Raw genomic sequence first — 11,691 nt, forward strand, 5'->3', positions numbered from 1 at the left:
TTACGTGAGTGTATGGTACCGGTGCTGAAGGATTCTGGCGAGATCAGGTTGTGCATTGACATGCATCGTGCAAATCAGGCGATTGTTCGTGAGACACATCCTTTGCCTACCATAGACGAATTGTTCGGTTCAGTGAGCGGAGCAACGATCTTTTCCAAATTGGATGTTAAGGACGCTTATCATCAACTGGAAATCTCGGAGAAATCTCGAACAATCACAACATTTATCACGAAGAACGGAATGTTCAGGTAATTTCTTTATTTAATTTGGATATTTATTGCAGCATTGAACACATAAAGGCATAATTTGATTTTGAATTGAAATAAAAATAATAAAACCATTATGATGTTTTACTTCTTTTCTTTGTTAATCCCTGCCATTGAATAGATTTAAAAGACTTATGTTCGGCGTTAGCTGTGCACCTGAGATATTCCAGAAAACCATGGAATCATTACTAGCTGGTCTCGACGGTGTAGTGGTTTACCTTGACGATGTGATGGTCTATGGAGCAAATCGAGCTGAACACGATAAGAGATTGTCGCTTCTACAAGAACGTCTGAATGAATACAATGTACTTCTTAATGAGCAAAAGTGCATTTACGGTGTTGAGCAGTTGGATTTCTTAGGGCATGTGCTGGACCGAAATGGAATTCGTCCTACAGAGCATAGGTTAATGGCGATTAAGAACTTTAGAGAACCGAGAAATGTTCCGGAGCTAAGGAGTTTCTTAGGTTTGATTACCTATATTGGTCGTTTTATTCCAAACCTAGCCTCTAAAACGGATTCACTCAGGCAACTCTTGAGACAAGGAAGCAGTTTCCAGTGGAATAAAGTTCATCAGAAGGCTTTTGACGATATCAAGGAAGCCGGTTGCAACGTAGGTTATTTGGGATTTTTCAGCAGAGAGGACAAGACAAAACTCATTGCCGATGCTAGCCCGGAAGGTCTCGGTGCTGTATTACTCCAAGAGAATAGGGCTGGAGTCACAAGAATTATTTCATTTGCAAGCAAAGCTTTAACATATCTGGAAAAGAAATATTTCCAGACTGAACGAGAAGCGCTGGCATTGGTATGGGCGGTCGAAAAGTTTCAATTGTATTTGCTGGGTACTAGATTCCAACTGATCACAAATTGCAAGGCTCTCAAGTTTTGTTCAGTTCCCGTTCTAAGCCGTGCCCGAGAATAGAACGCTGGGTGCTGCGTCTTCAGTCGTACGATTATGAAGTAATTCATGTTCCAGGAGTTATGAATCTGGCTGATGCTTTGTCACGTTTGTCTATTACGGATGTGGAACCTTTGATGATCCAACTGAAATCTACATTCATCAAGTGGTGGAAAGTACTGTTCCTGAAGCTGTGACCCTCCAGAAAGTAATCGAAGAAACGCAAAAGGATTTGATTCTGCAAGAGTTGGTAAATGCAATGAACACCGACTTATGGACCGAAAATATTAAAGTCTATAAGCCTTTCAAATCGGAACTGCATGGAGCTGAAGGTGTCGTGATGAGAGGTGATAGGTTGGTAATCCCGGAAACGCTTCGAAAACAGGTTCTGAATTGTGCACACGAGGGTCATCCTGGAATGAGTACTATGAAGCGAAGGCTTAGGCAAAAGACTTGGTGGCCTAAAATGGACGACCAGTGTGAAAAATATGTGAAACAATGTAATGCTTGCACCTTAGTATCTTCCGTTGGGCCACCGGAACCGATGCTGAGAACAAAAATGCCGGATAAAGCGTGGACAGATGTGGCAGTGGATTTCCTTGGACCTCTGCCTAGCGGACACTACCTTTTGGTTATTATCGACTACTACAGCCGATTCGTAGAGGTCATGATTATGCGAAAGACAACTGCTGAGTTAACAACAGAAGCTTTATATGAAACATTCACTCGTTTCGGAGTTCCGGAAGTATTGCGATCCGATAATGGACCTCAATTTATAAGCGAATGTTTCAAGTCATTTTGCAAGGAGTTTGGCATCACGCAACAGAAGACTACTCCGTATTGGCCACAGGCCAATGGAGAAGTAGAGCGAATGAACAATACAATACTGAAGCGACTTCGTATAAGCCAGGAGACAAATAAAGATGGGTGGAAGTGGGATCTTAGGAGTTTTCTGCTGATGTACAACTCCACTCCGCACAGTACTACAGGAATAGCACCGTCAGCTCTCATGTTTGGAAGGGTGATGAGAGATAAGCTGCCGTCGGTTCAACAGTCAACGGGTAAGCTGACAGAAAGTGTCCAGGATAAAGATTGGGAGAGAAAGCTTCGCCAAGCGGAAATTAATGACAAGAAAAGGAAAGCCACACCTAGCACGCTGGAGGTTGGAGATAGAGTGGTAGCTAAAAGAATGTCAAAAGACCATAAATTATCAAGTAATTTCGGACCAGAACAATTCAAGTCATTGGACGTGAAGGATCGGATGTTGAACTACGATCATTGGACACTCAGAAGATATTTCATCGCAACGCTTCACATCTCAAAGAAATCACTAGGAATTGTGACCAACCAGAGTCAGTGAATGCTGAGGAAATCGACTCATCTCAGAAGTCACCAGTTCGACGACCTCGCCGAATTTCGAAAGCGCCATTGTACCTCCGAGACTATATTGAAACTATAGAATCTAAGAATAAGTAAAGGGGGAGTGTGGCATCGACGAACTATTGGGGTTCGTACCCTACTGTGGAGAGTGGACAAACAGTGTAGAGTGTGTGTAACAGAGAGCGTATTGAGTTCAGTTGAATCAGAGTCGTGATTGAATAAAGATAGTCCCTTGGTGGCCGGTGCGGTTCATAAAGTATCGAGTGCAGTGTTTTCATTTAAATAATCCGATATCACAGATCACAGTTACGGCGGAAGATGTGCAGAATTAAACGGTTTCGATTTTTATTTTATCCGGTTACGGTACCCGGCTGAAAAGTGTGGAATTCGGTGTGAGCTCCGGCCAGACGTGAAACATGGCCGATCATCAAAGCATTTTCGACGTACTATCTGATATGCCTTTGGGACGCTATACTTGCCGATAATGTCGAAAATGCTGCGTCGACTTTCTCGCATATCTTGGCATACGTTATTGACCGACATGTTCCCAAAAAAGTACACAAGAATAGCTCTCATCCGTTCTGGTACACTCGGGAATTAGGAGAACTTAAAACTGCCAAGAGAGCCTTGTAACCATTATTAATTAATAACCTTTATATGCACCATGGATTCTTCTATAGCGGGTGGTTATTAACGCACACATAACATTTATTTGTAAATTTCTTTAGATTTTTGCGGATTTTTGCCAATAAAAATGTGTGGATTTTTATTAGTGCAGTAGACCAATGCAAACTCTAACTTAACCTCACTTATTTTGACAGTTCACAGAGCTTGTTTACAAGGTGTTAGAAGAAAAATCAATCATGAGAAAATTAAAATTCATATTTTTAGTTTAAAATTGCTGTGATCCAAATATTTCAATGATACTTTGCATTCAGCATGAAATCAATTGCAAAAGACATCACCATGCGAATAAAATGACGAAATAATTTAATCGGAAGCTTCGCCAGAGGCTAAGTCCCGGTGAAAAAGCTCTGTGAACTGTCAACCTACGTCATCATGCACTGGTCTGTTGTACGTACAGGGGGGAGGGGGATCACTAATTTGTGACAGATTGTGACAACAGTGAGGGAGGGGGTTTAAAATGCCGAAAAACGAAGGACGTAATTTTTTAACGATCCGTACAGTGTCACATGAAAAGGCCTATCGACCCTATCGACATCTGAGATCTCCCAGTCCCAGATCGACATAAACTGTCAAAATTCAAGAGAAACGCGCACAGAGTTTACGTTTTCCCCGCGGATTTTTGTTCTGCAGATTGTTCTTGAAATTAATATTTTAAGTGCTGTTAAATACTTAATCGATAGCTTGCGAACAATGGTTGAAAGAATCGAAGATCTGAATCTGCCGAACGCGGTTGTGACCCGTTTGATGAAGGACGCCCTGCCGTGCGATGTGAAGATTTCCTCCGAGTCGAGGACGGCTCTGACGCGCGCCACATCCGTCTTTGTGCTGTATCTGACGTCGGCAGCAACGGCTGTGGCCGACAAGAAAAAACAGAAATGCCTCACCGTGGATCACGTTTTGGCCGGCTTGGAAGAAATCGAATTCGACAGCTTCGTAGATCCGCTAAAAAAAGATCTGGAAAGTAAGTTCATCACTAGCACGTATTAAGATGCGATGCTGAAAAAATGCTGGCCCATAACTTTAACTGTAAATGAAATGACGGATTGTAATTCAATCCAACTGGAACACTGCTGCCTTGCAGCTTGGTTTTCATGAGGCACTTTCATAGTGTTATCAAAAAGCAAGGTCAAGTACCTTTTTTGTGTTGGTTTACCACAGCCAGTAGGTTTACATACTCTATATTATAGGTCAGGGAAACCGGGATAGTGAGGACAATAATGTTTTTATAACAAGGGAAGTAAAAAAAAATCATTGTGAAATTCCTTTCGAACTTCCTCGATATAAGTAAAAGTTGTGTAAACTATCGTTAAGCATTACAAAATGCCTCAACCGGCCTGGACACCTAGCCATGATTTGGATGTTGAACAGAATTCATACCTATTAAAAAAACATAATTGTACTGGCGATCAATAAAAGGTGAAGATTTTGGCCTTTCATTTTTTGACGAATTACACACTCGTCTTATGGCACCAATATCTCTATTTTTATCAAGTTTAAATTAAGTTTTAAATTATATATCTCTATTTTTAGCAAGTCATTGTAGGTAGTGTGATTCCGTAAAATTATTTATATTTGATTTGTTTCAACCTCATTATTTTTTGTACATTTTCAGATTATCGCAAAACTATGAAAAACAAAAAGGACAAAAAGGGCGACAAAACGGAGAATGAAGAACCTATGGAAGAAGAAACTGTGGAAGACTAGTATTATATTATAAAACAAACTCTTTTAAATTACGATATGTTATACGAAGTGATGTAAGCTTAATAATTAATAAATTTTAAAATTAATATCTGTTGGATGGATTAAGTAACCTACAATTTTGCGATATTGGTTATTTTCAGTTTGCTTCAATATTTAGAAAACGTTTTAATTAATAAAAGCAAAAGTGATTTTTCCTAATATCTATAGAGTTCATCACTAAAGTGTTAGCGAGTAGTACTCGTCGAGCTGTTTTACAGAACAAACAATTACGGCAGTTAATCTGCATATAACTCAACATCGGCACTAATAACATGTAGGTAGCTATTACACATTATTATTGCATAACTAATTCTATGCTATATGGCCGGGGTTCAGCAAAACCGCACCAAGCGCCTTTTTGATTGACTTATGATATTTTGTTCGTTGAATGAAAACGGAAATGCAATTATATCAATTCATCCGTAGATGTGTTGTTGGATATCCACAGTTATAAGGTGGAAGAATATCCGATACGGGTTGTGATCAATTGAATCTGCTACGCGAAAATTTGTGCAAGAAAATGGGTCATTTTTCATTGACGCTTGGTGCGATTTGGCTGAACCCCGACCATATGTGGATGTGATAGAATCATTCAATACAATAATAGACAAAGCTCTTATTTTTTTACTGTTTCTAGTACTTAAATATAGGACTTATATACAATTAAGACATAGTCACAATTATCGAATTAAGCTTAAATGTGATTGTTTAATAATTTTGGAACTTCTGCACGATGAATGTTTTATTGGAAAGCATAGCGACTAAATTATTGAACACTTTTAAGTTTAACTCGAAAAATTAGAGTCTAATAGTCTATTCAGATTACGAGATTTTAATATGATATCATATGAAATGAAAATAAGATGAGAGAACTTTAACATCAAGATACTCTTAAGCTGGAGCATAAAGCAAGTAATCTGAACAGGCTATAAATTCACATTCAAAATCAATCTACATTCTATTAACAATAACATTACGGTTCATTCATTTTTTCCTCCTTGTTCTTCGCTTCTGTCATCTACAAATGCGTCCAGTTTTTCTCTGCGACTTCTCCCATTCATCTTTGAAAATCTGATAAATCTTCATCGTGGCAGTGGCATCCTGAACCGAGTCGTGAATGCCGTTCTGGATTTCCTCTCCCAATATAAGCCTGGCAAGATTCTTCAAACTTGGCGTGCCAAGAGCTCGTATTTTTCGCGCAATGGGATTGTATCGGGCCGTATCTCTAGTCATACTGCAAAAGTAAACAAAGATTCGCATCACATTTCCCATAGACATATCAGAATATCCTTACTTCCGCGGGTGCCGCAGGTTCAGCACTAACATGTCGTTCTTCAATGCATGGCCAACGAGCACTCGCCCGTGAATTAGCAGCTTAACAGTTTCTCTGACCGAACTGAACTCTTGCCCCAGCTCCATCAGTTCCGGTCGGATGCCGCTAATTTCTGTTCGGTAGTCCTTAACCGCTTTCTGTGGTTTCACGTAGCTGTCCAGCACCACCTCTCCTCTTTCGTTTACTATCGACACCCTTGCTAGCATATGCTCTTTACCGTCCGTTCCCGTACCGACGAACTCGCAATCTAGCGCCAGACAGTCTGTCAGCTCTGTGGAAAAAACTCTGGGCCTCGGGCGTTTAGTGTTGTTTGTCTTTTTACTAAATTGGTTCTCTGTAAATGCATTTGTGGTTGGTTAAGTAATACTATGTTACAAAATGCAATAATCACCGTTGTTTATGGACAAGTTCCTTATGCTTAATATATTTTCAATGTCCTCAGCATCTGCAAAACATAGTGTTTGGATCTCTTGTTTTATAACCTTCACCACTTTTGGCCTTCGAATCAACACAACAAACTTACCGTTGGAAAGCTTTCCTGATTCTTTGTCGTTATCCATGTTGTGTCCTTGAGTCTTTACGCTTTCTTGTCCAAACTGTTATTGTTGAACTGAATTACTATTTAATGACATTTCTAGTACACAATCGTAATGAAAATATTTGCAAAATTTTCTTCACAGTCACCGCAACTTCCACTTGAAAATTTTTACTCTTTTTACTGCATTTCTTCAAGAAGTGTCAATTTGCTTTCGTTTTCTTTTTGCTTCGTAAACTTCGTAAACCGCCGTTTTAGTTCAACTTGTCATTAGACTACGTTCAGATTATGAGCTATATCACTTGATATAGAGCATCTTGACATCAGTGTTTGTAGATCTAGTTTTCACTGTAAATAATGCATATGGCATCTCATGTCAAGATTCGCTATATCAAGTGATATAGCTCATAATCTGAACGTACTATTAGGTCGACAAAAGTGTAACTAAAACTTAATAATTAATAGGCCTTTTCATGTGACACTGACACCGCACTGATAAAAAAATACACGTTCGATTCATGTTTTTCGGAATATGGATATTTTCAATCGGCTTACACCACACTGCTAAAAAGTTTACACACAAAAGACTTTGAAGTATGCTCTTTTGACTATGAAGTATTCAATTATGACTTCAAAGTAAGCTCTTTCGTGGGAGAATGGGACTACACACACAAAGGAATGAATATTATGCACAATTATGACTATCTTTATTCACAAATGATTAACATTTATGCATATAAACAGGAAAAGTGTGTAAAACTTATCCTTTTTATGCATCAAATTTTACACCTTTTGTGGGTAGTCCCACTCTCCCGCAAAAGAGTGTATTTCTGCCGAAAAGAGCATACTTTCAGCTGTGCGTGCATCAAGTTTGGTGTACTTCACATCGCTGACATGTTCTTCTCAAACTCATTTCATATGTCAATGTTTATGTAGTATTCCATACTTGTTTCACCATAATATGATGTGCATATCAATGGATGCCGATAACAAATACACATTCGAAGTATACTCCCTATCCAGCTTTCCACGCTCGGTAATGGCGGCTTGTCGGAGTGCAAAAATCAATTGGTCACTGTACTGTTTGACACTAGCTGGAGGAAAGCCCACTGGCGTTTCTGGGTGAGGGGAGGGGAAAAAAGGCCTTTTCGGCAGTGAGTTTTCCTCCAGCTAGTGACAAACAGTACAGCGACCGATTGATTTTCGCACACCGACAAGCCGCCATTACCGAGCGTGGAAAGCTGGATAACCGCATATCAGTCCCATATGAAAACAGAACAAATTGAGAAAACGATCATTTAAAATATAATCATTATTTTCTTCAGCATTCACGTAAAAAAATAACCTTATATGTTATGGCAAAACCATTCGAAAATACTTATCCAGCTTTCCACGCTCTGTAATAGCGGCTTGTCGGTGTGTAAAAATCAATCGGTCACTGTACTGTTTGGCACTAGCTGGAGGAAAGCCCACTGGCGTTCCTGGGTGAGGGGAAGGGAAAAAAGACCTTTTCGCCAGTGAGTTTTTCCTCCGGCTAGTGTCAAAAAGTACAGTGACCGATTGATTTTTACACACCAACAAGTCGCCATTACCGAGCGTGGAAACCTGGATACTCATAAACTCATAAACATATTGAGTTCTCACCGAACGTTGCTAAAAGTAGTCATCTTCTTTTTCAATGGCTCTTCTTTCAACTAGAACTGGGCTAGCTGCGCTCAACTTAGTATTTTATTAGCATTTCCTTAGGTATTAATTGAAAGTTTTTCTATGCCCGCTTTCGCATGAGTACACACAAAAAAAAAATCGTTGGTAAAATTAAAAGAAACGTTGGTAAAATTGATAAAATGAGCTAGTGATTTTCAGTAGAAAGTATAAGACTGTTGAATCCACAATTGCAAAAGTGTCACTTATGCAGGAGCTTTAACAAGAGCCGAACTCTCAAAATAACATATTTCTCTCAAAACTAAATGTGTACCAAACTTTCCAAACAACATTTTCCTCTCAAAGCTAAATGTACATTCTACATTAGAAATAACTAGTGTACTGTCAAAACAGCAAGCTGTGTTCATTCTCAATTTTACGAGTATATTTACAATTTTAATTTCCCACAATAGCTTTAGCTTAGCTTAGCTTAGACTGACTGTACATATCAATGGTTGCTACTCCGTGATTGATCAGAACTGGTGCAAATTGCACTACGATCCAAGTGAATAGTGGTTGGGGTTTATCATCTATTCTCGAAGTGCACGTTTCAGCAGCTCTCAAATGTTGATCAATAACGGCGCCGGCCAAGTCCTTACAGTCAGTTGGGGAAGGGAGGGAATGTTAGTGTGTGGTTATTGTTGCTACTAGAGACCGAGAATACCTCTGCATCTCCACAATTACCACGGGAAGGAAGTTGTGTTAGTTGGGTGGGGTAATCAGTAACATAGATCGGGATTCACCATGAAAAGTGATGTGACTATGCAACTTCTATACTACAGTATTAGCATTTTCTTGATTTGTTCAATTGTTTATCCTTCGCGAGAATAAACAATCAATCGCTAAAAATAAGCGATTGTTCATTTGAATTTCGGATGAGGCGCCCGCGGCATCATTTCTTCAACGCAAGAAAAGTAAAAAAGAAACGGGATTTAAATTGAAAATAAAGTAATAATCACGGCTGTTCAAGTAATCGGAAAGCTAATTATGTTATCTCTATTTGACGTTAAATAAGAATGTTCAGCCAGACATATTTTGTTAATTTACGTTTATTTTACATGTCGTTTATTTTGCATTACTTTCGCGCGTGTGTCTGTCGCTTGCCGTGACCAGTATACCGTAATCAGGATCTCACTGGTATTAATCCTGATGGGCTTGTGCGCTTTGAGCGGCACACGGTCGCTTTTCAGTCAATATAAAGTCGTACATGGTGCAATACAAGATTCTAAATTGGAGACGATATAGATAGACGATATGCATACATGTTGTATGGAGAAGCACCTATATCGCCTCCACTCCAAAAGCCTACACGACACCATACACTTCCATGTGTTGACTGGGTTTGATAGGGCCTGCCTATAGACACATGCAGCTTTTTGCAGAGGTTCAACAGAGCCCACTGTCAAACCCCACCACATCCTAGACAGGCCCCCTAACTCGCAGTGGCCATGGGGAGGGGTCGTCATGCCCTTGAACATAGTCCCTGCTGCCCCTTAAAATTTTAATTTCCCACAATAATTTAAAAACAAATAAAATTGTTTTTTTTTCATTTATTTTATTCATCACTTTATATTTTGCTTATTTATTGGATGGGTTAATGGTTCCTGGCTATGGTCAAGCTGTTCAAGCATTGTTTGATGCTGTTTGCGATCATCCGTTCAAGCTTTTGTATTCGATCCGTAGACGAAAATCCTGTGGAATAAAATTAGCATAATTTAACAAAATGAACACAAAATTCAAACAAGTGTGCCTTACCGCTTTTATCCTCGGATCCATTTTATATTTGCGCCGAGTGACCGCAGTTGACCCGAGCTCAAACCAACGTGCATTTCCACTGTACATGGGATTCATTCTGTACCAGCAGGAACATTCTCCGACGTACACTTCAACATTTCGGCTGCCTTCTTGTGATGCAGCAGTAATAATATTGAGCCCGTCCTTCCACTTCGAATGCAGACATGACCGGTCGTTGGTCCGATTCCACAGGAATCTCCGTATCCCTGTCATCGTGTATTCCGCCATAAAGTTACACTTCTCGTACAATATAGAATAAAAAATAACATCCGCCAAATTCAAACGGTGTGAGAAATCGATTCACTCGCGTTTCTTCGACAGTTCTTACCGGTTGCCAACCAATAATAATCAGCTATCTGAAATCATGTTGCCAGAAGCCTTTGTATATGTAATAAAATATTGAGGTAAATGACTAAATTGTCGTTGTTTAGTTTAACTACATGCACTGTGAAAATCAAAGTTTTAAATTCTGGAAATATAATTCAGATTTACCATTTTTCTTTCAAGCTTAATGTTTTCGCATTCAAAATTACCAAAACTTGGCTGTTGTCGAAATAAAAGTCGAAAATAGTTAAATGCACAATTTTATTTCTCTCTGTGTATGTATTTTGGGTAACAAGCACAATGGATACACTATGGGTATTGCGCTAGCAATAGGACAAATAGAAAGTATTGTTTCCGGTTTCGTAACTCTTGTATTTATTCTGAAGTAGAGAAGGAGTTATAAAATCCCTTTGGGGAGAGAATACATATGTCGAATTAGTTTTATCGTTTTCACATGCTATAGTGTATAAGTGTTTGTTTTTAGGTTTTTCTTGGGCATGGATACATCATAGATATTCGTTAATAACAAAAGCATGCTAACTACTTACGTTTAGTTTTTTTTAGTGATAATTTGCCCGTACTAGTTCGCAACGATCCGTACTATTTTCGTAGTGAGTATATAATTACTGTGGAAGGCATGAGCTGTTAGGTTAAGTTTGCATGAATTCAATGTTCGATTTTACCTTCTTTTTGCATGTAGTTTAAGTATAAGTAATAATATAATCAACCGTGACACTGCCCTTTTGAGTACTAAGCTAAATTTAAGTAGGATAATTAATTCACCTTTAGGAAAAACTTATTCAATTTTTAATAATTTTAACACCTCACCTATGCTAATGCACTTTAACTTTCTGCTGACTCAACTGTGCTCCTTTGTTGCTACTTACGATTAGCTGCCTGTCTCCCGTCGACCGGTGGGTGGTTGACAGTTAACGAGCCAAGGTCGGAGCTAAACTCATAAATAGACAAGGGTGATGTTGAACGCAAAGGTGCGTCGCATCTCGCAGGGTTGTGACACTCCCCCTCGGTACG

At 39.2% G+C, this 11,691-nt stretch overlaps 3 protein-coding genes across 3 annotated transcripts; 2 read left to right on the top strand and 1 right to left on the bottom strand.

Moving 5' to 3' along the window:
• The first annotated feature begins 1,628 nt into the window (after window positions 1-1,628).
• Window positions 1,629-2,522, top strand: LOC134209355 (uncharacterized protein K02A2.6-like). Its single transcript, XM_062685340.1, has one exon. The coding sequence runs from the start codon at window positions 1,629-1,631 to the stop codon at window positions 2,520-2,522; it is 894 nt and encodes a 297-aa protein (XP_062541324.1).
• Window positions 2,523-3,779: 1,257 nt separating this feature from the next.
• LOC134211127 (DNA polymerase epsilon subunit 3) lies at window positions 3,780-5,019 on the top strand. The gene is made up of 2 exons (XM_062687758.1): window positions 3,780-4,190; window positions 4,842-5,019. Exons 1-2 carry the CDS (start codon window positions 3,920-3,922, stop codon window positions 4,931-4,933), a joined length of 363 nt encoding a protein of 120 aa, XP_062543742.1. The 5' UTR covers window positions 3,780-3,919; the 3' UTR covers window positions 4,934-5,019.
• Window positions 5,020-5,588: 569 nt separating this feature from the next.
• Window positions 5,589-7,077, bottom strand: LOC134211126 (RNA exonuclease 4). Its single transcript, XM_062687757.1, has 4 exons — window positions 6,829-7,077; window positions 6,697-6,750; window positions 6,267-6,639; window positions 5,589-6,206 (listed from the first exon to the last, which is right to left on the bottom strand). The coding sequence occupies exons 1-4, from the start codon at window positions 6,863-6,865 to the stop codon at window positions 5,987-5,989; spliced, it is 684 nt and encodes a 227-aa protein (XP_062543741.1). The 5' UTR covers window positions 6,866-7,077; the 3' UTR covers window positions 5,589-5,986.
• Between the last annotated feature and the right edge of the window lie 4,614 nt (window positions 7,078-11,691).

This window comes from Armigeres subalbatus, chromosome 2 (assembly GCF_024139115.2).
Source record: "Armigeres subalbatus isolate Guangzhou_Male chromosome 2, GZ_Asu_2, whole genome shotgun sequence".
Taxonomy (NCBI): domain Eukaryota; kingdom Metazoa; phylum Arthropoda; class Insecta; order Diptera; family Culicidae; genus Armigeres; species Armigeres subalbatus.